We start from the raw sequence: 18,691 nt of genomic DNA, 5'->3' as shown, positions 1-18,691 counted from the left end.
AGGAAATTCCGTTTACGGGGCCCAGGAGCGGTGTTTGTTTCTCGAAGCCATGCCCGCAGAGTTGCGTGTGATGGTGTACGAAGCTCTGGTTGTCGGTTCCGAGCCTATCACAGTACTTCGCGAGGAGCAGACAAACGAGACGCACCAGCTCGATCTTTCGCTTCTCCGCGTCAATCGCCAGATCCACGACGAAGCCGCTGCCGTCTTCTATTGCAAGAACACTTTTTGCATCCGCCCAGGGAAAGGGAAAGATGTTTGCGGTGGTGTGCCTGCGCCGCGGTATCTCCATCTAGTCCGGCACTTGAAGGTCGAGGGATTCCTCCACCCAGACACCCCAGGCAAGGCTTGGGCAAAGAAACAGGGCGGCCTTGGGCAGGACGGTGACGGGAACCAGGAGAATGAGAGATACAGTAGGTCTCCATCCTAACTGCCGAAACCGAACCGACTCACAAAACTCCCAGTATCGATTCTAACAACGCTTCTCCCCCAACTCCGCAACCTCCACACCATCCACCTCACCATCACTCCCCCCGATCGCCTCTCCTCGAAATCTGTCCTCGCCGCGCTCCTCCCTCTCAAGCATGCTCTCCCTTCCATACTCGCATCCCTTTCCCCGTTAGTGCCCATCCTCCTCAGTTTCGAGTTCGACGACTGCTACTGTCGCCTGCGCGTGAGCCCGGAGTTTCTCAGAAAAGACTGTCTGTTAGTGGTTGCGTGTCAGGTATTGTTTTGGAAGAGCCACTTTAGGGTTGAGACGATGGTGAGGGAGGCGCGGGGCGAGAAGGTCTCGGTGGGGAAGGGGGGAAGGACGGATCTGGGGCCGTTAGTTGGGGAAGGGGTGGGGAAGGTGATAGAAACAGGGAACGGGGTCGAAGGTCTGATTGCGAGGCTGGTTGGGTAGGAAAGGGTGGGTTATGGTAGAGATCGTTGATGCGGTCTGACTCAGGCCGAGGAAGTTGGTTCGAAGATTTTGGGATTCGCCGCCCTCGCCTTTCGGCCTATTTTCCTTTTTTTTTTTTTTTTTTTTTTTTTTTTTTGGGCTGGATTGGGCTGTTTTCCTGGCCCAGAGCATCGTGGACGGATGTCGTCGTGTTTCAAATGAGTCATTTGCAGCTACATGTTGCTATCTATGTCAACGTACAAAATGAGGCTGCGGGACAGGACACCGGAGGGGGGGACCACCAGAAGGAGCAGCTAATAGTACCAGAATCGGTATAGGAGAAGTCGTCGCGCGCGGAGTGAGAAGAGAGCCGTGGATAGGAAGTATCCCGGACACGATGAAGTAGGCATTGTCTGGGCTTGGTCGGAAAATGGTGGCAAATTCTTGGGCCATTGAGATACTAAGCTATCAACAGCGTTCTATTACCACTCACGCGAGCCACCACCCGCTTGTTCTTCAATGACTCCGAGATCCCACATTTCACCACTCAACCATCACAAGACTTCGTGCAGATCAGCCACATGGGGTCTGGCTAAGGTGAGCCGTAAGGTGTGGTATTGACGGCTTTTAAGTACACCCACGATTCTCTGAATCCGACTCTAGATCCGAATCACACATGTTGAGGAGATAGATTGACTTTAGGAGTTTGATGATACAGCCCAATATTAGAGAGGCCCTGAACGTTTCGTACACCTGGTAGATTTTCCTGTAATGGAGCTCTCCAGTGATTGCAAGTCGGGCGAGAGTGGTCATATCCAGCCTGGGCGTGAATTCGAGATATTAGAGACGATGCTTCAGAATAGATATCACATCATGGCTGCGCTAAGACCTATGCTCACTCGTAATGGAGAATCGTGTTACTCCGCTATTGAATTATTAACGCTGCTAACAAACGCAGATTTGCTCTTATAGGAAGAGCCATGGTTTGAGGTTCGTCGAAGTAATACGTATTACGCACTTGATTCGGCCAATGCAATCCCCAAGTTAGTGGCATCAGTCTCAACAGTCATCGTAACTGTCGTAGACAGGTCAGCAGATCTTAGATCTATCCTGAATCAATTTGACAATATATGAGGACATAGAAGGCATCGGTACTAGGGGATCTCTATAGAGGTTACGGTATATCACAATCGAGGATCTCATTGGCTCAATAAATAATGAATTTACTACATATTTCAACCCTCAAAGGCTCAACCTGTCCGATCACTTACCGCTATGTGAGAAAATCACTAGGTAAACTTTGGATTTGTCCTTTTGGTCGAAGGAAAGGCTGTGTTCTCGTTTTGCTGAGACAGACACCATCCTAACTCAACTTGCACAGACTATACACCTCAGGGCCGCAGAGAAACGTATGATCCTTATCACAGGTGCGAGTGAAGGAATCGGCTACGATACCGCGAAGTACTCAGCCAGTGTCTCCTCGAGCTCAGTTCATATTTCCCAGAACATATGTACCATCAGATTGACTTTTTATGAATAATTCAAGGCGAAGTTCTTGCTCTTGGGAGGAAGCTTATGCTGGAATGCCAAGTCTGTGAACGGTCTGACAAATGAATGGACGTGAAGGCGATGAGCAGCAAAACTGCACTAAGTAAACCGGTGATTGTCCCCCCTCGTCAGTCAATCCTCACGATCCAACTAAAGATGGTCGAGCCAAAGCCGTCTACCAGCGTATGTCAGCCACGTGCCATTTTCCATTCACGGCCTAACACCGGTGGCTGAGCCTTAAAGCGCTTGCGGCTCTTTCGCATTCGCCTGAATCGAAGGACATCCGATTTATCAGATGCACCAGCCGCACGTGGCGACCCTGCGGAGATTTGAATCATGAGGAAGCTTCGGACTTTAAAAGTGGGCCGAAGCTCTTCGCTTTGCAAACCCGAGTCTGGTCATGGTCTTGACAAGGTCAGCACTGAGGCACGTGGTAGCCCTGCATGCTGTCCCGTTCTCAACATGGTTATACCTGTCGCGGTGTTTGTTGTGGAAGTCGCGCGGGTCGCTGGTGTACGATGCATCCCCGTATAAGATAATGGGTTGGTATACCTGTAATCGGTCGCCGGACAGTACTTGGCATATCGTCAGCGCGTCACAAAATTATCGATCAAATTTAATATGACATGTTTGCGCTTGATTGACATTGCTGCAGGATCTAGTTTGCTTTGTCCAGTGACAAGATTAATTTCTACCCCAGCATTGACTACAGCATGCAGGCCGTGGGGATGCACCTAAGAGCGGGAGGCCCCAGTTCATCGGAGAATATGCCTCGGAGACCGACCTACTTTTGGACAGCCACTTCGCGCAAGAATGCCTACTTCGGCGGTAAAACGCGCTCTGCTGCGCGATGAGCCGTTTTGTACATGGTCATATCATATACGAAGAGTTGAAGTCGTGGACCGCCCTTGGACTGGCCGAATCGAATTACTCTGAAATAGCCAGGAGCCGCAAGGGAGAGCAAGTTCTACTGTACAGTGTGTGGATGCCAAAGTGGAAAAACGCGATACAGTATAACATCCAGATTCTGAATGCGTATAGTAGCTGAAGTACCCCCACAGTCAACTATCAACAATCCGACCTAGAGACCGGACTTCGTATAGTAGGCTTTCGCACTAGTATGTGCACACTGGATGACCTTTGAGGGTGTAGGGTGGTAGAGAAATAAAGACATGAAATGAGGTGCGACAAGTGCACTTCGTCTGTGGCACAGACATTGAGAGGACAAAATATGCCTCCGCACATGCGATGAAAAGGGATCTAGGACGATCACCAGGGAAAGTGTCTGCCCAGGGTTCGAGGCACAGTGTGTATCTCACTGACATTGATATGGAGGTGACATCATACTTGTCAGGTATGGCCTCGGTGGTGGAGAGTGAGCCGTGCCGAAGGCGTGGTGAGAATGCTCACGGTGCGAAGCCCGTAGGATAGCGTACGCTAATCACTGCTGCGATCTGCCAAAGCAACGCAGCAGTCGCTGATACTTGAACGTCAGCGGCTGATCATCAAGGTGGGAGCGTACAAATAACACGTGCGAATAAGCCGCGTGTTAAACTTGGTCCAGCTTCGTTGGCTCGTGAGGCAGAGACATGCAGCGAGGCGTGAGTGGTTCCAGGCTGCGGCGCGTACGAATGAAGTCATTCAACACATCTGCCAGGAGCGATACTTTCGTCATAGGAGTAGAAAATGCTTCTGGAGGCACATCATCCATGGATTGTACGAGCACCAGACGCATCGATCGTCGGTGTGGTGTGCCTCGAGGATGCGAAAGGACCGTGCGTCGCGTCATCGCTCTCGGGCAAAGCGGCCTCCAGCGCATCCCGTGACTGCCCTGTCGCAGATGCTGCTCCTAGACACTGCTGCACTTCGATACATGAAACAGACGCAGCGCGGAAGACGCAGTTCCAGTGGCGTGGGCGGACAAAGCTACTGGCGTGGTGGAGAGGTAGGCGCAAAGTGCGGGCTCGGGTTGCTCGATAACTGCCTATTTTTGACGCACACCAGCCCCCCAGCCTAGGATTAGACATGGACCTGCAGATCCTCAAGCATCCCTCCGCACCCACCCTGGCGGTGTCCGAAGCGTCAACAGCTTTGCCCGATTCTCGCGGCGCGCCTGCGTCTCTGTGTAGCCATGACTCTGTCCTGTCGGCGGCGACAGTGGTTGCCCGCGCTGTGCCCGGTCATGTTCACAGCATTAAGTCCCGCGACGCCTGCTTTCCTGGGCCTTCGTTGTCTTCCGCATCTCGAGTCGTTCTCTTCCATTGTTATGGCCATACAAACTGTTCTGATCTCAGCCCCAGTCTAGCGCGCCACTCCGCCCGCACCCTGTCTTGCTCAGCTGCATGGTCCACCAGTCCACTCAGCCCAGGCTACTGCTATTTTGGAGCCTGCATTTGTAGGACTTGCTTGCTTCCCTGCCACGATGCCATATACTGGTGCCGGCACCCCGGACGTTTCGTCTCTGTTTTCGCAAAGACAGTCATCAATACAGCACCATTCAGCAGAACCACTCTCCGCCATACGCCGATCGATATCGCACCGCTTCTCACATCAGAACACGGACTCTGCACAAAAGCTTGCGCGGCGGTCTTTGCAGCGCTTCGGAGGAACCACCAAGGCGATCGCGCCAGCGCTTAGCACGTCGGTCAGGAGCCCGGTCCAGAGGGGGTTCTCATTTCATAAACGCAAGCCCTCTAACAAGTCGGGAACGATTTTGCGCGCCGTTCCTGCCAGTACTACCTGCGCCCCGGCTCCCCTCCCCAAACGTGCTTCTGTCATGGCCAATCATGCAGAGCAGCCTAGCATTGGTTCCATAGAACCAGCGTATAACCACTCCCACACCCGACAGCAATCTCAAACCCATATGTGCACCCGAAAGCGCAGCAGCAGTACAACCTTGCCCACCACTCACCATCATTCGGCAGGAAATTCTTCCTCTTCGCCTGCATCTCTCGCAGGTGTCATTGGAACCTATAAGAACGGACAGGTGCAATGGAACCATAGCGACCTTCATCGCAGAACGAGCATTCGTCACAGTCCAGGCAGTCTCCGCTCCAGAGTATCGAACTCTTCACCAAAGCCAAAACCGCGAATCGAGGTTGTCATTCCCAACGAACAGCTTGACGAAAAGCCACTTCCAACCAGCCCATTCTTCCAAAAGCCAAATCACAATCACGCTAGGGCGACATCTGGAGAAATCGAAATTATCTACAACGTATCGCCGCCCTCAGCCTCAGGTCAGATGCTGATCCGAGACTCCATAGTCTCGCCACTAAGCTCACAGGACGTCCGTCCTCAGCCTTTAATTCATGCTGGTATTGACCCCAAAACAACAAAGTCCGATATGGGGTCCCCGGATCTATCGCTTGGAACTGGAAATTCGTCGGATGATTCCCGCGACTATGACTCGTCGTCAGTCTACAGCAACCATTCTTCTTGCACCAGCAACGAAAGCGAGCGAAAACATGCCAAAGCACACTTTTCCCACAATCGTTCTTCCAGCGAAGGGTCTTCGGTCGCGTCTCCAGTCAATGCACGGATCGAAGAGGCGCCCCGTTGTGAGACTGCGAAGTCCGATATTTCTGAAACCCGACATTTAGCGAGTCCGTCATTACTACGACGCCACGCACAGCACCCTCCCATAGAACACGACCATGCGTTTATACCTTCGTGCTCGCTCCGACCTTTACGTATCGCATCGGGTCCTCCACCTTGCCGCCAAGCATCTCTTGCTCGAACCTCCACCATTCGCAGCAGCCACAGCAGACGTGCATCCGCTAAAGCTATGGGTATGGTCGCCATTCGCCAGCCTTTCTCGCCCAATATCCGCAGTCCGACCTTGAGCGAAGCCGAAGATGAGCTCGAGGCACAACTCACTGCCTTCTCCGACGACAATGCTTTTATCTGGGACGATGCATGGAACGATATCATGACACAACAACGATCACCACTAAGCCCGGTAGGCCTAGCGCGAGCCGACTCCGTAACTTACGACATTTCTCCTTGGGTTCCTCCCCCTCAAGTGCCCAGAAAGTCTAGTAGACGGACAACGATCGTGGACTACGATGGCTCTTTCCGTTTGTCCAAAGTGCATGAAGACCATATTGTATCGCAGCTTAAACGTTCTCGCAGCAAAGCAAAGGACCTCAGTATAAAGATTCCAGAGTCAAGACGCATGACGACCGATACCTTCATTCTTTCGCCGATCCCGATACCACCCAAGGACATCAAAAGAACCATTACGCCCGAGGTGGCCGAAGGTGTCATCTTCAGCATCTTGCGCAACCTCGAAAGCCTCGACGATCTCTTTGCATGTTCCATCATCAACCGCGGCTTCTACCGCGTATTCAAGCGTCACGAGCTCGAGCTCATGAAGGCTGCCCTGCGAAAGATGTCGCCGCCTGCGTGGGAACACCGCGAGATCTGTTACCCAGGCCATGATCAACTTAATGAAGAAGAATTGGATCGCCCGAGGCAGGAATACACCCCAACCTCGTTCATCCAGTACTACACTCGCGACATGTACATCATTGCAGCTATCAAGTCGTTGATCAAAGACAAATGCCAGTCCTTCATGCGACCAGAGATATCCGCGGCCATCGTTAGTGAGAACCCGTATCGTTCAGCACGTGTTGATGATGCACTCTGGCGCATCTGGACCTTCTGCAAGATCTTTGGTTCCGGAAGAGGACGCGAAGAAGATATCGTGGCACAGATGGACTGGCTTAAAGGTGGCCTAATGGTCCATCAGAAGACCGCTACGCACAGTGCTCTCTTCGCCGACGACTTCAACGAGACTTTGGCAAGTGCCCCGGAATGCTTTGCCAGGGGCAATGAAGGTGGTCTGTCCGCGGAGCAACTTTTCGACATGATGGAGCTGTGGAACTGCCTAGGTGTTTTATTGCAACCGATGGAAGGCCGCACCATCCAGGCTAGAGAATATGGCATATACGAAAATACCAATGTTCGCGGCGGTGACATTGATGGTGAAGAGTTGATGCTTGGTAAGTGCTGCTTCTGCCCTAAGCTGCAAGCCACTAACATATGCAGACGAATGGTACTACTACCTTCTCACGCTGGGTCTCTCCACCATTCTCGAGCTCACTGCCCCATGCACCAAAGCCGATGCTTCAGTCTTCATCCTTGCTTCTCAGAACGGATGGGCGAACTGGAACCCTCCTATGTTCGGTGCTACGCGCCGTAACTTCCTCAAAGAAGCCGCATCGCGGGTGTACGAAGACAAGATCGCCTGCACCTATGCCGAAAACTCCAACAAGGACGTTCAGCGTGCGCTGTCTAAGCAGCGTATCCAGAAGCATATCTCTGAACTCCGTCACAGGAAGAACAGTGGCGAAAGACTGAACGTTGTTCTCATGAGCCAGGAGCGACCGATCAGTGAGTGGGAAGGTGTTATCAACAACCTGACGAGGCCACTCCCAATTCCCACGTCGGGCAACAATCTAGTCTCTCACATCCCTTCTCTGCATTCCGCAACTTTGTCCATCTCAGTTCCGGAGCTTCCGACGGCCCGCACGCCTTCGCCACTTCCGCGCCCTCAATCTCCCCCACGCCGCATCGTGGCGCAACCACTTCTCCCTACCCCGCCACCTTCAACTGTTCCTAGCACTAGAGACCGAAGCAGCGTTGCGCTTAGCGACACGCACCCTGCATTCAGGCAGTCGCGATCTGGGAATATCCCAGAGATGCCACGTCTGGACGAGCACCCTGCATTTGTCAACCACATGCGACGAGTGAGCACTAAATCTGATCACGAATCGAATCCCATCTCGGCGCCAGCATCAAGTACAACCAATAGCCAGACCCATAGCCAGCGGAGCAGTCCTTCCTTAGATAGCCACTCGGCCTTCCAACAACATCCTGTTCAACGCATGGTCCAAGATCTCGGACCTGTTGAAAACACCGTCGACCGCGCAGTCTACCGCATCGTGGAGATGGGCTTCACACCCGAGCAGGCGAGACAAGCGCTCAGACGTACCGATTTAGGCGACGGCCTGAGAGTTGATCGAGCGGTCGAGCTGCTGCTCCGGGATATGTGAAATCGCATCGACTGATTTCTATTTCACGCCATTATTCAATTCGTTGCCCATATTTTATACCCGTATTTTAGTCTACGATCTTTCATGATACCCAAAATTTCTTATGTCTGCGGGAGGAACCATCAACGAGCAAGGAGTTAATCAGGTTTCCTTCATGTCACTTCTTCCAGACTGTACTTGAGCATAGCGACTTTGGGGTTGCCGTCATTATCTTGTGTATACTGGATAGGGAAGAATCTTCATTATCAATCAAATGGTCACGTTCATGAAAGTTCTCTGATTTGCATTGTTGATATGAGCGAACGTCGTTGCATTAACTCTAAACTACGGCAGGACAAACTAGCTGCCTTAGATCTTACTGAGCGATAATTCATGATTGCCGTCGCTAGTTGTACGATTGTTCAGCGAATGAAGATATTGCCGACCGCACAGCAGCATCCATCGGGCGAGACCGCTGAATCCTTCTTTCAACGAAGGCGTTTACAGATCGAACGAAACATGGACTTCAAGAAACGTATCGTCGATTAGAAACGCAACTTCTCTCGCAGGCTGAGACCCCTACATCATGGAATGCTTACGCTGGGCCACGCTCTCAAGTTGCGCCAGGATCATTCCTCTCACCCACGCCGCACCAGGCTATCATGTTCCTTCGACATGGACATCGTGGCTAGCGCGCGGCGCGTCTTGAAGAATCTTGCTTGGATCACGCTATCGTGGCCTGACACAGCCCTTCGATCCATCCTCGCTTCCTTCATCCTGCCTTCGGGGCAATATTATCAACGTCTCCTTCCTTGTCGCGCCGCGCATCCGCATTGTCATGGCATCCATAAGCGCCGTGCGTCAAGACAGGCTGGGCTGTGCAACGTTGTCCGCAAACGGCGTGGTCATGCGCGAGTCGCGAGGTTTCGCATTCGTGCATAGCCACGGCCAGCCTGATCGTGGGGGCTGTGAGCGCTCCGCACGAGGACACCGACCAGAGACGGGTGCAGCCGGCTAAAATTCCGAACCTAATAGACGGTCGGATCAAGCCGTTCGAAAAGCTTACGAGATTGCGCAAAGTGTGCACTGTGCGGCACTTCGCTGTTTGACGGAACGGGCTGGAGGCCGTACAGTCGAAACTCCGAACTTCTCTGCATCTCTGGAGCCAACCGAGTCGAACACGAAGAATGACTTCTCGGAATTGTACACAGCAAGTCGACATTCGGTGAAGATGCGCAATGTCGGTCGCCTTGCTGCCTCATTGCATCTCACGGCGGAAGAGGTTCAATCCTCACTAACGTACCCCATTCCCTTCCTCCACCAGGTCCAGATGCCCAGCTCTTGTATCTTCGCTCCGAAGTCCTTGACACTTTCCACTTCCTCTGCTTTCCCATAGGTCACGGGTCCCTCTGGGCCTTCTTGTAATTTCTCACTCGGCTTCTTGACGAGTTGGAAGTCCTTGTAGCGAAGCCTTTGCACGGTCGATACCCAGTCTCTTACGCCAGATTCTGTGCCTTGACAGTACATGATGCCGGGACAGCCGCCGTAGCAGAGAAGAGCGTAGACATTGTGATTCGATGCCGCGGCACGGAGTTTTGCGACCTTCTTGCGGGAGGTTATGTGGTGGGTTCGAATGAGGGCGTTGAATGTGGGAGGCATGCCATCGAATAGTAGCCTACTTCTTCCTGTATAGACACTCCTTTTGCCCCTGTGAAGATATCGTCGACATCAATCTTGATGGCATGGCGACAATGATGCACATTGAAACGCCCTCCCACGTGACGCTGACGCACTAGCGCATTTTTTGATTTTCCAAGCACGTCAGACGTCACGGCTCTGGGCAGAGGTTCAAACCAACCGTATGGATCGCCGCCGAATATTCGATTCTGCGAATGGAGAGTTATGAAGCTGATGCCGCTTCGTAAGATCGCAGCCCCTTCGCCGTCGGTGCTGAGTTTCCTGAGACACGCCCTCGAACCGACGAGCGCGCCCTGCGTGGCCTGGAGAGCACCGAGATGCGGATTCGCAGCGAGTAGCATTGGGGGAAGAGGAGGTACTGGCGCACGAGGTGGATATGCTAGGAGCGGGGGTGTGGCCTCTTGTAGGGCACTTGCGCCGCTGCGAGAAGCTCCTCTCGACGCGGGCGCGATACATTCGGAAATATCAGCTTTGTTCGCGCCGCAGCGCTTCAGTCGCAATGTGCCAACATACTCACATGCCTCCTCGTTCAACCGACGACCTTTCTCCACCACAAGCCTCAACAAAGCATGGGAACTCTTTGGACGAAGAAAGCCGCGAGAATCGCGCTCGCTACCTCCGCCACCTCCCCTGAGCGAGGTCATGGGAGACGCTCCTATTCCAATTGGCTTCGAGAGCTTGGGACGAATGACACGGGCCGCAAACGAGCTGAAGATGCGATGTACCGAGCTCGACGACCAAGGCAACGTCACAATGGTCAGCGGGGAGTTCAAGAAGAGCGAGCTGATCGCGAAGGTAAATCGCGCGTCTGTGGAAGACTAAACATAGCGCTGACCCAACTCCAGTACGGTCTGCTCCCTCGCGATCTCCGCAAGATCGACTCGTCTCTCCTACCCAACATCCTCATCCGACCGACCGCTATCCTGATCAATCTCCTCCATATCCGCGCCCTTATAAAACACAATCGCGTGCTGGTCTTCGATGCATACGGCACCACAGACTCAAAGTCCCAGTCCGTCTTCATGTATGATCTTGACTCGAAGCTGCGCCAAAAAGAATCAGCCGTGACCGGGAACCTGGCTTACGAATTCCGCGCCCTAGAAGCCGTCCTCATCAGCGTCACGCTCAGCCTGGAGAAAGAATTCGAAGGTGTCAGCGAGCCCGTGATGCGGGTGCTCATGGAGCTCGAAGAGGACATCGACAGAGACAAGTTGCGGTATCTTCTCGTATACTCCAAGAAGCTGGGTTCCTTTGAACAAAAGGCGAGATTGGTGAGAGACGCATTAAGCGAGCTCCTGGACGCAGACGACGATCTGTCTGCGATGTATCTGTCCGAAAAGGCGGCCGGCACACTACGCGAAGAAGACGACCACACCGAAGTCGAGATGCTGCTAGAATCCTATCACAAAGTCGCCGACGAAATCGTCCAAGCAGCCGAGAACCTCGTGTCCAGCATCCGCAACACCGAGGAAATGTACGTCGCCCCACCACTCCACCCCATCATGTCCCCAGCTCATGCGCTAACCCACCCCCAGCGTCAAAGCCATCCTCGACGCCAACCGCAACTCCCTCATGCTGCTCGACCTGCGCTTCTCCATCCTCACCCTCGCCCTCACAGCCGGCACCTTCGTCGCCGCCCTCTACGGCATGAACCTCAAGAACTTCATCGAAGAGTCTGACCTCGGCTTCTGGGGCGTTTCCGCCTGGTGCACTGTCTTCGGCTGCATCGTCGCCGTCTACGGCATCCGCAAGCTGCAGCGCGTCCAGCGCCTCAGCATGTGGGGCCACGGCGGCGACAAGCACGTCGCGACCAAGGGGAACTGGGGCGTCGGCGCGTGGGGCGGGAAGAGCAGGGATTCGTGTGGGCCGGGGGAGAGCATGGGTGTGCCCAGGTTGAGGGCGGGCGAGAGTCTGGGGGATTTGATTCAGAGGGAGCGATTGCTTGCGAGGCGGATCGCGAAGGCGGAGGTACATGCTGAGGAGGCAGCAAGGTCGGGGGCTCCTGGCGTGGGGAAGCTGCGCTTTTGAGGGTTGACTGTGAGCGCCATGTGTTTTTGTTTCTGGTTGCTTTGTGCTTGGTCTGGTTAGATGCGTTTGGCTCTCTACTCAGATATCCCCCCTCTGTTTCTATTCTTTCTGGCGGCTATAGAGGCGTGCATAGACTGGGCGGATTGGGCTTCGCATAGCATAGCGGCGGCGTTCTGGGAGTATATGTTGAGCAGCGGCGAGAGTGGTCTCGCTGGGCATGCATATACCGGGTACGAATGTGTAGAACAGCAATGTACATAGTAGGCTCACAGCCTGCCAGCATGATGCACAAGGGGCACGCCTGGTCCTGTAATATCTCGCTCCATACTACAACTATATAATAACTTGATAGTCTGTCCTGGATTCTCATAGCTATGAGCCAGTCTTTCTTATTAGCCACTGTGATCATTTCACATCATCAAGTAACGTAGTGGCTTTTAGTTGAGCAGAGCACGAGTCTAGCAGAATTTTGATTCACCGTCATAGAGTCTATGGAAACCACCAAACCCACCTATGATCTCTCCCCGATATCCAGAGAGGTAAAGCTCCACGTAGAGCCATTTATCAGGTTATGCCAAGGGAATGTGGCCTTTCCCCTTGAGCAAGCCACCGCATACGCCATTTCGAAACCAACCAAAATGCCTCCACTGAATGTGAGTCAGACCACACGCGAATGGATCCTGTGTATTGCTTCCGTCATAACATCGTATAGTTCGTATCACGTCCTGCGCGGAGCTCTACCTAAGGATGATCATTCAGGTTGTGCAGACTGATGTCTTGACCAGAGCCACCACGAAGCTCTTCCAAGCTGGGTCTACGGCTCGAGTTCAAGCTGCCGGCTTTTACAGTGCCGTTGGTGAGGCTGGTGCCGTTCAACGGGCCCCATTCCGGACTTCCACTTTCGGCGGGAATGACGTTGCCGTGCTGGTCAACCTCCTATACTGCAATCAGCAGAGCTTCTCACAGTTATTGACATGATTGAGACTTACCACTCCTTTCGCAGCCATACGAATCTGTGTCTGATCTGCTACGCCATGCATCACTGCCTCGCGAGCCTTCTCCACGACCTTCTTCTTTTTGCTTTCGCCACGCACTTTTTCGAGATGCTCAAAATAGCCGTCATCTACTGGGGTGACATACTTGCCGCAAAAGACGCCAACCTCGAACTCCTGCTCTGCCGGGTTACGAGGTGACAAGGACGCACATGCACGTACGAGGTCCTCAAGGTTTTGATAAACGACATCATCTGCGCCAATGTGCTTCGCGATAGCGGTGGAGTCTCGGTGGTGGGCAATGAGCTCTGAGGACGACGCAAGATCGATGCCGTAGATATGTGCGTTGGTGATGGGAGGCGCGCACGAGGCAAAGTAGACCTTCTTTGCGCCGGCTTCTCTCGTCATGAGTACAATCTCCCGCGACGTGGTTCCTCGCACGATTGAATCGTCAACTAAGAGCACGTTCTTGTCCTTAAACTTCTTTGGCATAGGGTTGAGCTTCGCTCGGACACCCTTTTGCCGTAGTTTCTGAGACGGCATGATAAATGTGCGGAATATGTACCGGTTCTTTACGAAACCCTGCACGTATGGCTTGTCGAGCGCTTCAGCAACGCATATGGCAGAAGTGATGCTGGTCTCCGGAATGGGCATCACGACGTCAATTTCGGCCAGTTTCTCGGGGCCAAGTTGGGTTTTGATAGCTTCGGCCAGGGTAAATCCCATGTTGCGACGACTCTCATCAACATCGATGCCGTCGATGACACTGTCAGGGCGCGCAAAGTAGACATACTCGAAGATATCTGGTGTGTACTTCAGCAGAGGGTGCACTTGGCTGAAGACAGGCTCTTCGCCCTTCTCGATGAAGACGGCCTGACCAGGAAGGATATCCTTGAAGTCTTTGTAGCCACACTGGACTAGAGCCACGCTTTCGGAGGCCATCATGTAGTCTTTTCCAGTGCCGCATTCGGAGGGCTTAGACCCTAGGACCAGAGGACGGATGCCGTACGGGTCGCGGAAGCCGATCAAGCCAAATCCTGCAAGCATGGCCACGCATGCCCACCCGCCAACGCAGCGCTTGTACATCCGTTCCAGGGCTGCAAAGCAATCGTTGGCGTTGATGCGCGCCTTCCCAGTCTCGTTGAGCTCATTTGCGAAGATGTTCAGCATCAGTTCGCTGTCACTCTCGGTGTTGATATGCCTGTGTGCCTCCTTGTCCAAATGCTCGCGCAGTGCCGGCGCGTTGATCAGGTTACCGTTATGGCTCATGGCAATACCGTACGGACTGTTGACATAGAAAGGCTGAGCCTCAGAGTTGGCGCTGCTTCCAGCAGTTGGGTAGCGAAGGTGCCCGAGACCCATGAAGCCAGGAAGGTCAGCAACTCGTGCGCCATCCTGGAAAACCCTAGAGGCCATGCCATTTCCCTTGCACTGGTGGAAGCGTCCACGCGAGTCACCGCTCACGATGCCTGCCGCATCCTGTCCGCGGTGTTGAAGGAGGTATAACGCCTCATGTACCTCGCTGGCAGCGTGTATAGATTTCCTTCGCGTCTTAGCAGGGCTCGATTGAGTACTTGGTGGGCTCTTACGGATCCGCGTGGATCACGGCAATGATACCACACATGGTGAATCAAGGGGGGTAATTGTTGTATGTCTGTGAGTCTGCAGACAACGCGTTAGCCGTTATCGGTGTAAAAGTGGCGGCGGTCAGATAGTGGGGAGGCTTTGTCAGGAAGTCTTTTTTCGCTCAAACCCTAGGGTCGCAAGTCTAACATCTAAAAAAAATGACGAGATCATCATAATGAGGGATAGTGTTGAAAGTTGTAACTGAGTGAATACGCACGTATGACTTAGTTCTGGGCTGCCCCGCGGATGGTTCAATCCTCAGTGAAGGTGGGGTGTAAGAAGAAAGGGTGGCCGGAGCAGGCAATCAGTAGGGTGCAAGGTCCATATTCTGGGCCAGTAGCGTAGAAGACGATTGGACTCGTAAACGGGTTGGGGCTGTCTTCCCAGGAGTGGCCGCACATGGTTGTGGACTTTGGTAGCTTTTTCCACGTTTTTAGGTTGAAGATTTTCTGCCCGACTGCTCCGGGTTCGCGGCCTTGGCGTTGTCCACCGCCCTGCCCTCCACGTGCAGCGATATCCCTCCCCGCATAATACTAGCACCTGGGCCTCTCATGATTTGCTTCGCGTCAGGATTTTGTATGCAGGCTGACCTGTGACGTAAGAAATTTTCCAGCCGTTGCCGCAGCCATGCTTCCGCGCCAGCCTTGCAATGCCCTCGGAGGCACTACGCTATCCCGAGTGCACTGCATACCTCACCTGGTCGTTCACATGCTGCTCTCTACATGTCAAGAGCTCACGAACTTGGATGCGCAGTGCATCCTGAAAAAGAAAGAAGTCTGCGTTGAGTAGGCTGCTGAAAATCTGGAGTGTCATACCGTACTCTTGATGTTAGTTTGCTTTAATCTTCTCCTGGGTGCTGGACCTGTCTTGGAGCACGAGGTTGTTCTCTTATGGAAACGTGACGACCGGGCATAAGCTTTTTGATCTTTTGTGGAGTCTTAACAGTCAACTCTGGGATGAGCTGAGCTGATATCAGCATGTGGATACAGACGTGATACTGTATCTCTGACATGTTCACGCGAGAGATTAATGTAAGAGACAAGCGCGGCACAACCGAGAAGATATTGCTGCAAGTAGCAGAGGTAATATAGTTGGTCTGGTTACTATGGTACTTGAGATATACTGTACTGGAAAGATGAGCTGACATTCGTAGTCGTGACACACATGTATGAACTGACGGCGGGGCTATCACAGAAAAAGGAAAGCAGTATGTCCATTCATGCGCAGTTTTGCAGAAAGGGCACTATCCGCCCAGAACAACCCAATACGTAAATGACAAGAAAAGATATAACCGGTACGACTCCCAACCCCATAACTATGCTCGCTATCTTATCAGTTCGAAACCATCCACCATGCACCCGCGAGGATACCAATAAGGACAATGGTAGTCAGGAAGCCAGCTCCAGCCTTGTCACCAGTGGTGATCTCAGAGAATACGATGGGGTCATTCTCGGCTTCGCCTCCTGCAGAGGGGTCGCTCTTTGAGGTGCCGCCCTTCGTCTCGGTGACCGGTCCAGAGACGTTCGTGATCAAAAGATTCTGAATGATCTCCATGGCGGCCATCTGCTCTCCGACACCAGTGGAACCGTCATTCACACCGTCTTGCCACCAGCGAAGGCCGCATTGGTTGGTTCCGGCGGCGTTACACTGCTTTGCGGCTGCGGCTGCGGAAGTCCGAATCTTTGTCCACATCAAGTCCTTCGTCCAGGGAGCGACGAGCATGGTGTATCCCATCCAGCGAGCGAGGTAGGCCTTGAACGATCTTTGGTCGGTGTTGCACTTGCCGTTGAGCTCGCACGCGACTTCATACATAACGTCGTTCTTGAAGAACGTATCACCCATTGTCTTAATCATTTGGGTGATCCTGGTCTTCCAGATGTCATCTTGTGTCTGGTTACTGTCAGTGGGGATTCAACATTATCCTAAAGCTTACTTACGGCATTCCACATGGCAGCAGCGCCAGACAGATGCACACCCAAGTTGTAGGTCCACTGAATTTGGTTGATATCAGTGCAGTTCTTGGTCTCATCGCTACCATCGTAGAAGTGAAGATCCTTATCGAATAGACCGATGCGAGATTCCCAGTTCCAGGTCTTGATTGCCTCCTTGCTATAGGTGTCGTTGCCGGTGTATTTGAAAAGGCGGGCAGCAATGTTGAAGTAGCATCCGTTTGAGATGGTGTTTCGGTAAGTGTATCCATTGTTGAACTGGTAGATTTGCCAGTTTAGTCCGCCGCCACAAGTCTTGTCGTTCCATCGACCAGCCTGGGTGTTGAAGACAGCTTGTGCCAGTGCTAGCCATGAGGGTCCCGCCAAGTCACCCGTGGTGGGTAGATCGGGTAATTTGTTCTCTGCCGCCGACATGGCAGCCATACCCCAGAAGGCCTGGTCGTCATTTCCTAGTGATTTACTCTGGTTGGTCGGCATAAAGGCGTTGTACTGTCCGATCTGGTGCTGCATGGCTTGTACGGTGATGTTGTTGTATTGATCATCGCCCGTGTAGTACCAGTAATCAATCAGAGCACCGAACATCGCACCAGCCTCCCACCAGTAGTATGGGTCTGGCAAGTTACCCGCGACATCACCAGGTCGATCGCCCGTGTACAACTTGCGCATGCCTGCCGCAGCAATGCCCGCAGCCTTTTTGATGGAGGCTGGCCGGGTCAGAAGTGTCCGTGGAGAGCAGTGGAAAACGTACCTGGATCGTCTAGATTCAAGTCCATGGCGCCTGCACCAGAGAACAACAGAGCCGAAGCGCTCAGGGCGCCGAGCGCCGAAGAAGCGAACTTCATTATGTACGGTTATCCGGCCAGCGTCCTAGGCGGCAATTGGGAGCATGCAAATGCAAGCTTCAGACGGGGAAGAAGCTCAGCGCGGGGGAAGCAGGAAGTCTGCTTTGGATATGCCGTCGGAACGTCGTACGTCGAGTCAAGGTAGCGAGAGTGGCAGTGTTGGGGTGCGAGTGTCGTTTGGCGGCAAGGTGAAACGAGCGACAGGGCAGCGACAAAGGCGGACTTGCAGAGGTGCGCAAAGGCGGGTATTAGGGGAGGGCAGGTCGTAGGACGTGAAGCGGCGGGGTGAAAGAGCGTGGTGGAGTGGGCGCGCGGCAGCAGGTAATGGTCTGGTGGTTGTCTTCGCAGCTGGTCGCTAGCCTACGCCCCAGAGATTCAGGGGAGCGGCAAGTTAGCGGGCTCTTCGGACTTGTCGCAGCCTGCCAGGGTTCACGGCGCCAAGGAGGATTGACCTTCACCTTGGTCCGAACAACACGCCCACCGCTGGGAACAGGTCTCGCGGCACGCCCAAGCATCTGCTGAGGCACCGTCAGGCAGTCTACACGCTCGCTGGAGCAGGCTCGATCGCGCTTCACCTTCGTGCCCTTCTGCCAGCGAAGTCGGTGCTGCTGCGGCGGTCCGCGTCTCAGCCCGCTTCACAGACTCGGCGCCATGAATAGCAGCGCTGGGGTACGTAATCGCCAGGGCTCCGCTTTGTTGCCACAGCATCCCAATAGACCGCTGACCCAGCCTTTGGCTTTTTGCCTGCCTGGGCGTGCGCTGTAGAAGGCCGGGCAAGGCACGTGACGCTCAGCAGGCTTGCTGGACGGGTCTCGGAGTGGCGCAGAGCAGTGCATTCATCATCATCAGAGGCAGCAGCCGCAATAAGAGCGACCACTTGCTCCGGCGGTATGCACCCGGCATTTACGCACTCTTGCCTGTTCCAGTGGCAGCACGTTGCAAACCCGTCACCCGTGAATTTCGTCGTGTTCGAATTGTGAAAGTTGCACGACCAGCCTCAGCCTGCGCTCAAACCGTAACGGCGCTGTGACCAACTGGAAACACTCGCCGGGCTCCCAACTCTTCCACTTCGATCCTCCAACCTCCACACCAC

The 18,691-nt window shown here is 53.6% G+C and overlaps 6 protein-coding genes across 6 annotated transcripts; 3 read left to right on the top strand and 3 right to left on the bottom strand.

Moving 5' to 3' along the window:
• Positions 1–49: 49 nt before the first annotated feature.
• CC84DRAFT_1218456 (uncharacterized protein) lies at positions 50–1,476 on the top strand (the record flags this gene model as incomplete). The annotated part of the gene is made up of 3 exons (XM_018183000.1): positions 50–410; positions 462–702; positions 1,356–1,476. The coding sequence occupies 3 exons, from the start codon at positions 50–52 to the stop codon at positions 1,474–1,476; spliced, it is 723 nt and encodes a 240-aa protein (XP_018035434.1).
• Positions 1,477–6,212: 4,736 nt separating this feature from the next.
• CC84DRAFT_1218455 (uncharacterized protein) lies at positions 6,213–8,484 on the top strand (the record flags this gene model as incomplete). The annotated part of the gene is made up of 2 exons (XM_018182999.1): positions 6,213–7,431; positions 7,478–8,484. 2 exons carry the CDS (start codon positions 6,213–6,215, stop codon positions 8,482–8,484), a joined length of 2,226 nt encoding a protein of 741 aa, XP_018035433.1.
• Positions 8,485–9,576: 1,092 nt separating this feature from the next.
• On the bottom strand, positions 9,577–10,426 carry CC84DRAFT_826545 (uncharacterized protein). The gene has a single exon (XM_018187540.1). The coding sequence runs from the start codon at positions 10,120–10,122 to the stop codon at positions 9,748–9,750; it is 375 nt and encodes a 124-aa protein (XP_018035432.1). The 5' UTR covers positions 10,123–10,426; the 3' UTR covers positions 9,577–9,747.
• Positions 10,427–10,848: 422 nt separating this feature from the next.
• Positions 10,849–12,189, top strand: CC84DRAFT_1093709 (cora-domain-containing protein; the record flags this gene model as incomplete). Its single annotated transcript, XM_018174531.1, has 3 exons — positions 10,849–10,956; positions 11,007–11,635; positions 11,697–12,189. The coding sequence occupies 3 exons, from the start codon at positions 10,849–10,851 to the stop codon at positions 12,187–12,189; spliced, it is 1,230 nt and encodes a 409-aa protein (XP_018035431.1).
• A 443-nt stretch (positions 12,190–12,632) lies between these two features.
• CC84DRAFT_1148200 (phosphoribosylamidotransferase) lies at positions 12,633–15,223 on the bottom strand. The gene is made up of 4 exons (XM_018176624.1): positions 15,025–15,223; positions 14,771–14,843; positions 13,179–14,724; positions 12,633–13,125 (listed from the first exon to the last, which is right to left on the bottom strand). Exons 2-4 carry the CDS (start codon positions 14,803–14,805, stop codon positions 12,931–12,933), a joined length of 1,776 nt encoding a protein of 591 aa, XP_018035430.1. The 5' UTR covers positions 14,806–14,843; positions 15,025–15,223; the 3' UTR covers positions 12,633–12,930.
• Positions 15,224–16,139: 916 nt separating this feature from the next.
• Positions 16,140–17,598, bottom strand: CC84DRAFT_1177175 (mannan endo-1,6-alpha-mannosidase; the record flags this gene model as incomplete). Its single annotated transcript, XM_018180271.1, has 3 exons — positions 16,140–16,697; positions 16,745–17,460; positions 17,505–17,598. 3 exons carry the CDS (start codon positions 17,596–17,598, stop codon positions 16,140–16,142), a joined length of 1,368 nt encoding a protein of 455 aa, XP_018035429.1.
• Positions 17,599–18,691: the final 1,093 nt, after the last annotated feature.

Source organism: Paraphaeosphaeria sporulosa (genome assembly GCF_001642045.1).
Source record: "Paraphaeosphaeria sporulosa strain AP3s5-JAC2a unplaced genomic scaffold CC84scaffold_6, whole genome shotgun sequence".
Taxonomy (NCBI): domain Eukaryota; kingdom Fungi; phylum Ascomycota; class Dothideomycetes; order Pleosporales; family Didymosphaeriaceae; genus Paraphaeosphaeria; species Paraphaeosphaeria sporulosa.
The sequence above is the reverse complement of the archived record's forward strand: the minus strand, read 5'-3'. Positions and strand labels throughout refer to the sequence as shown.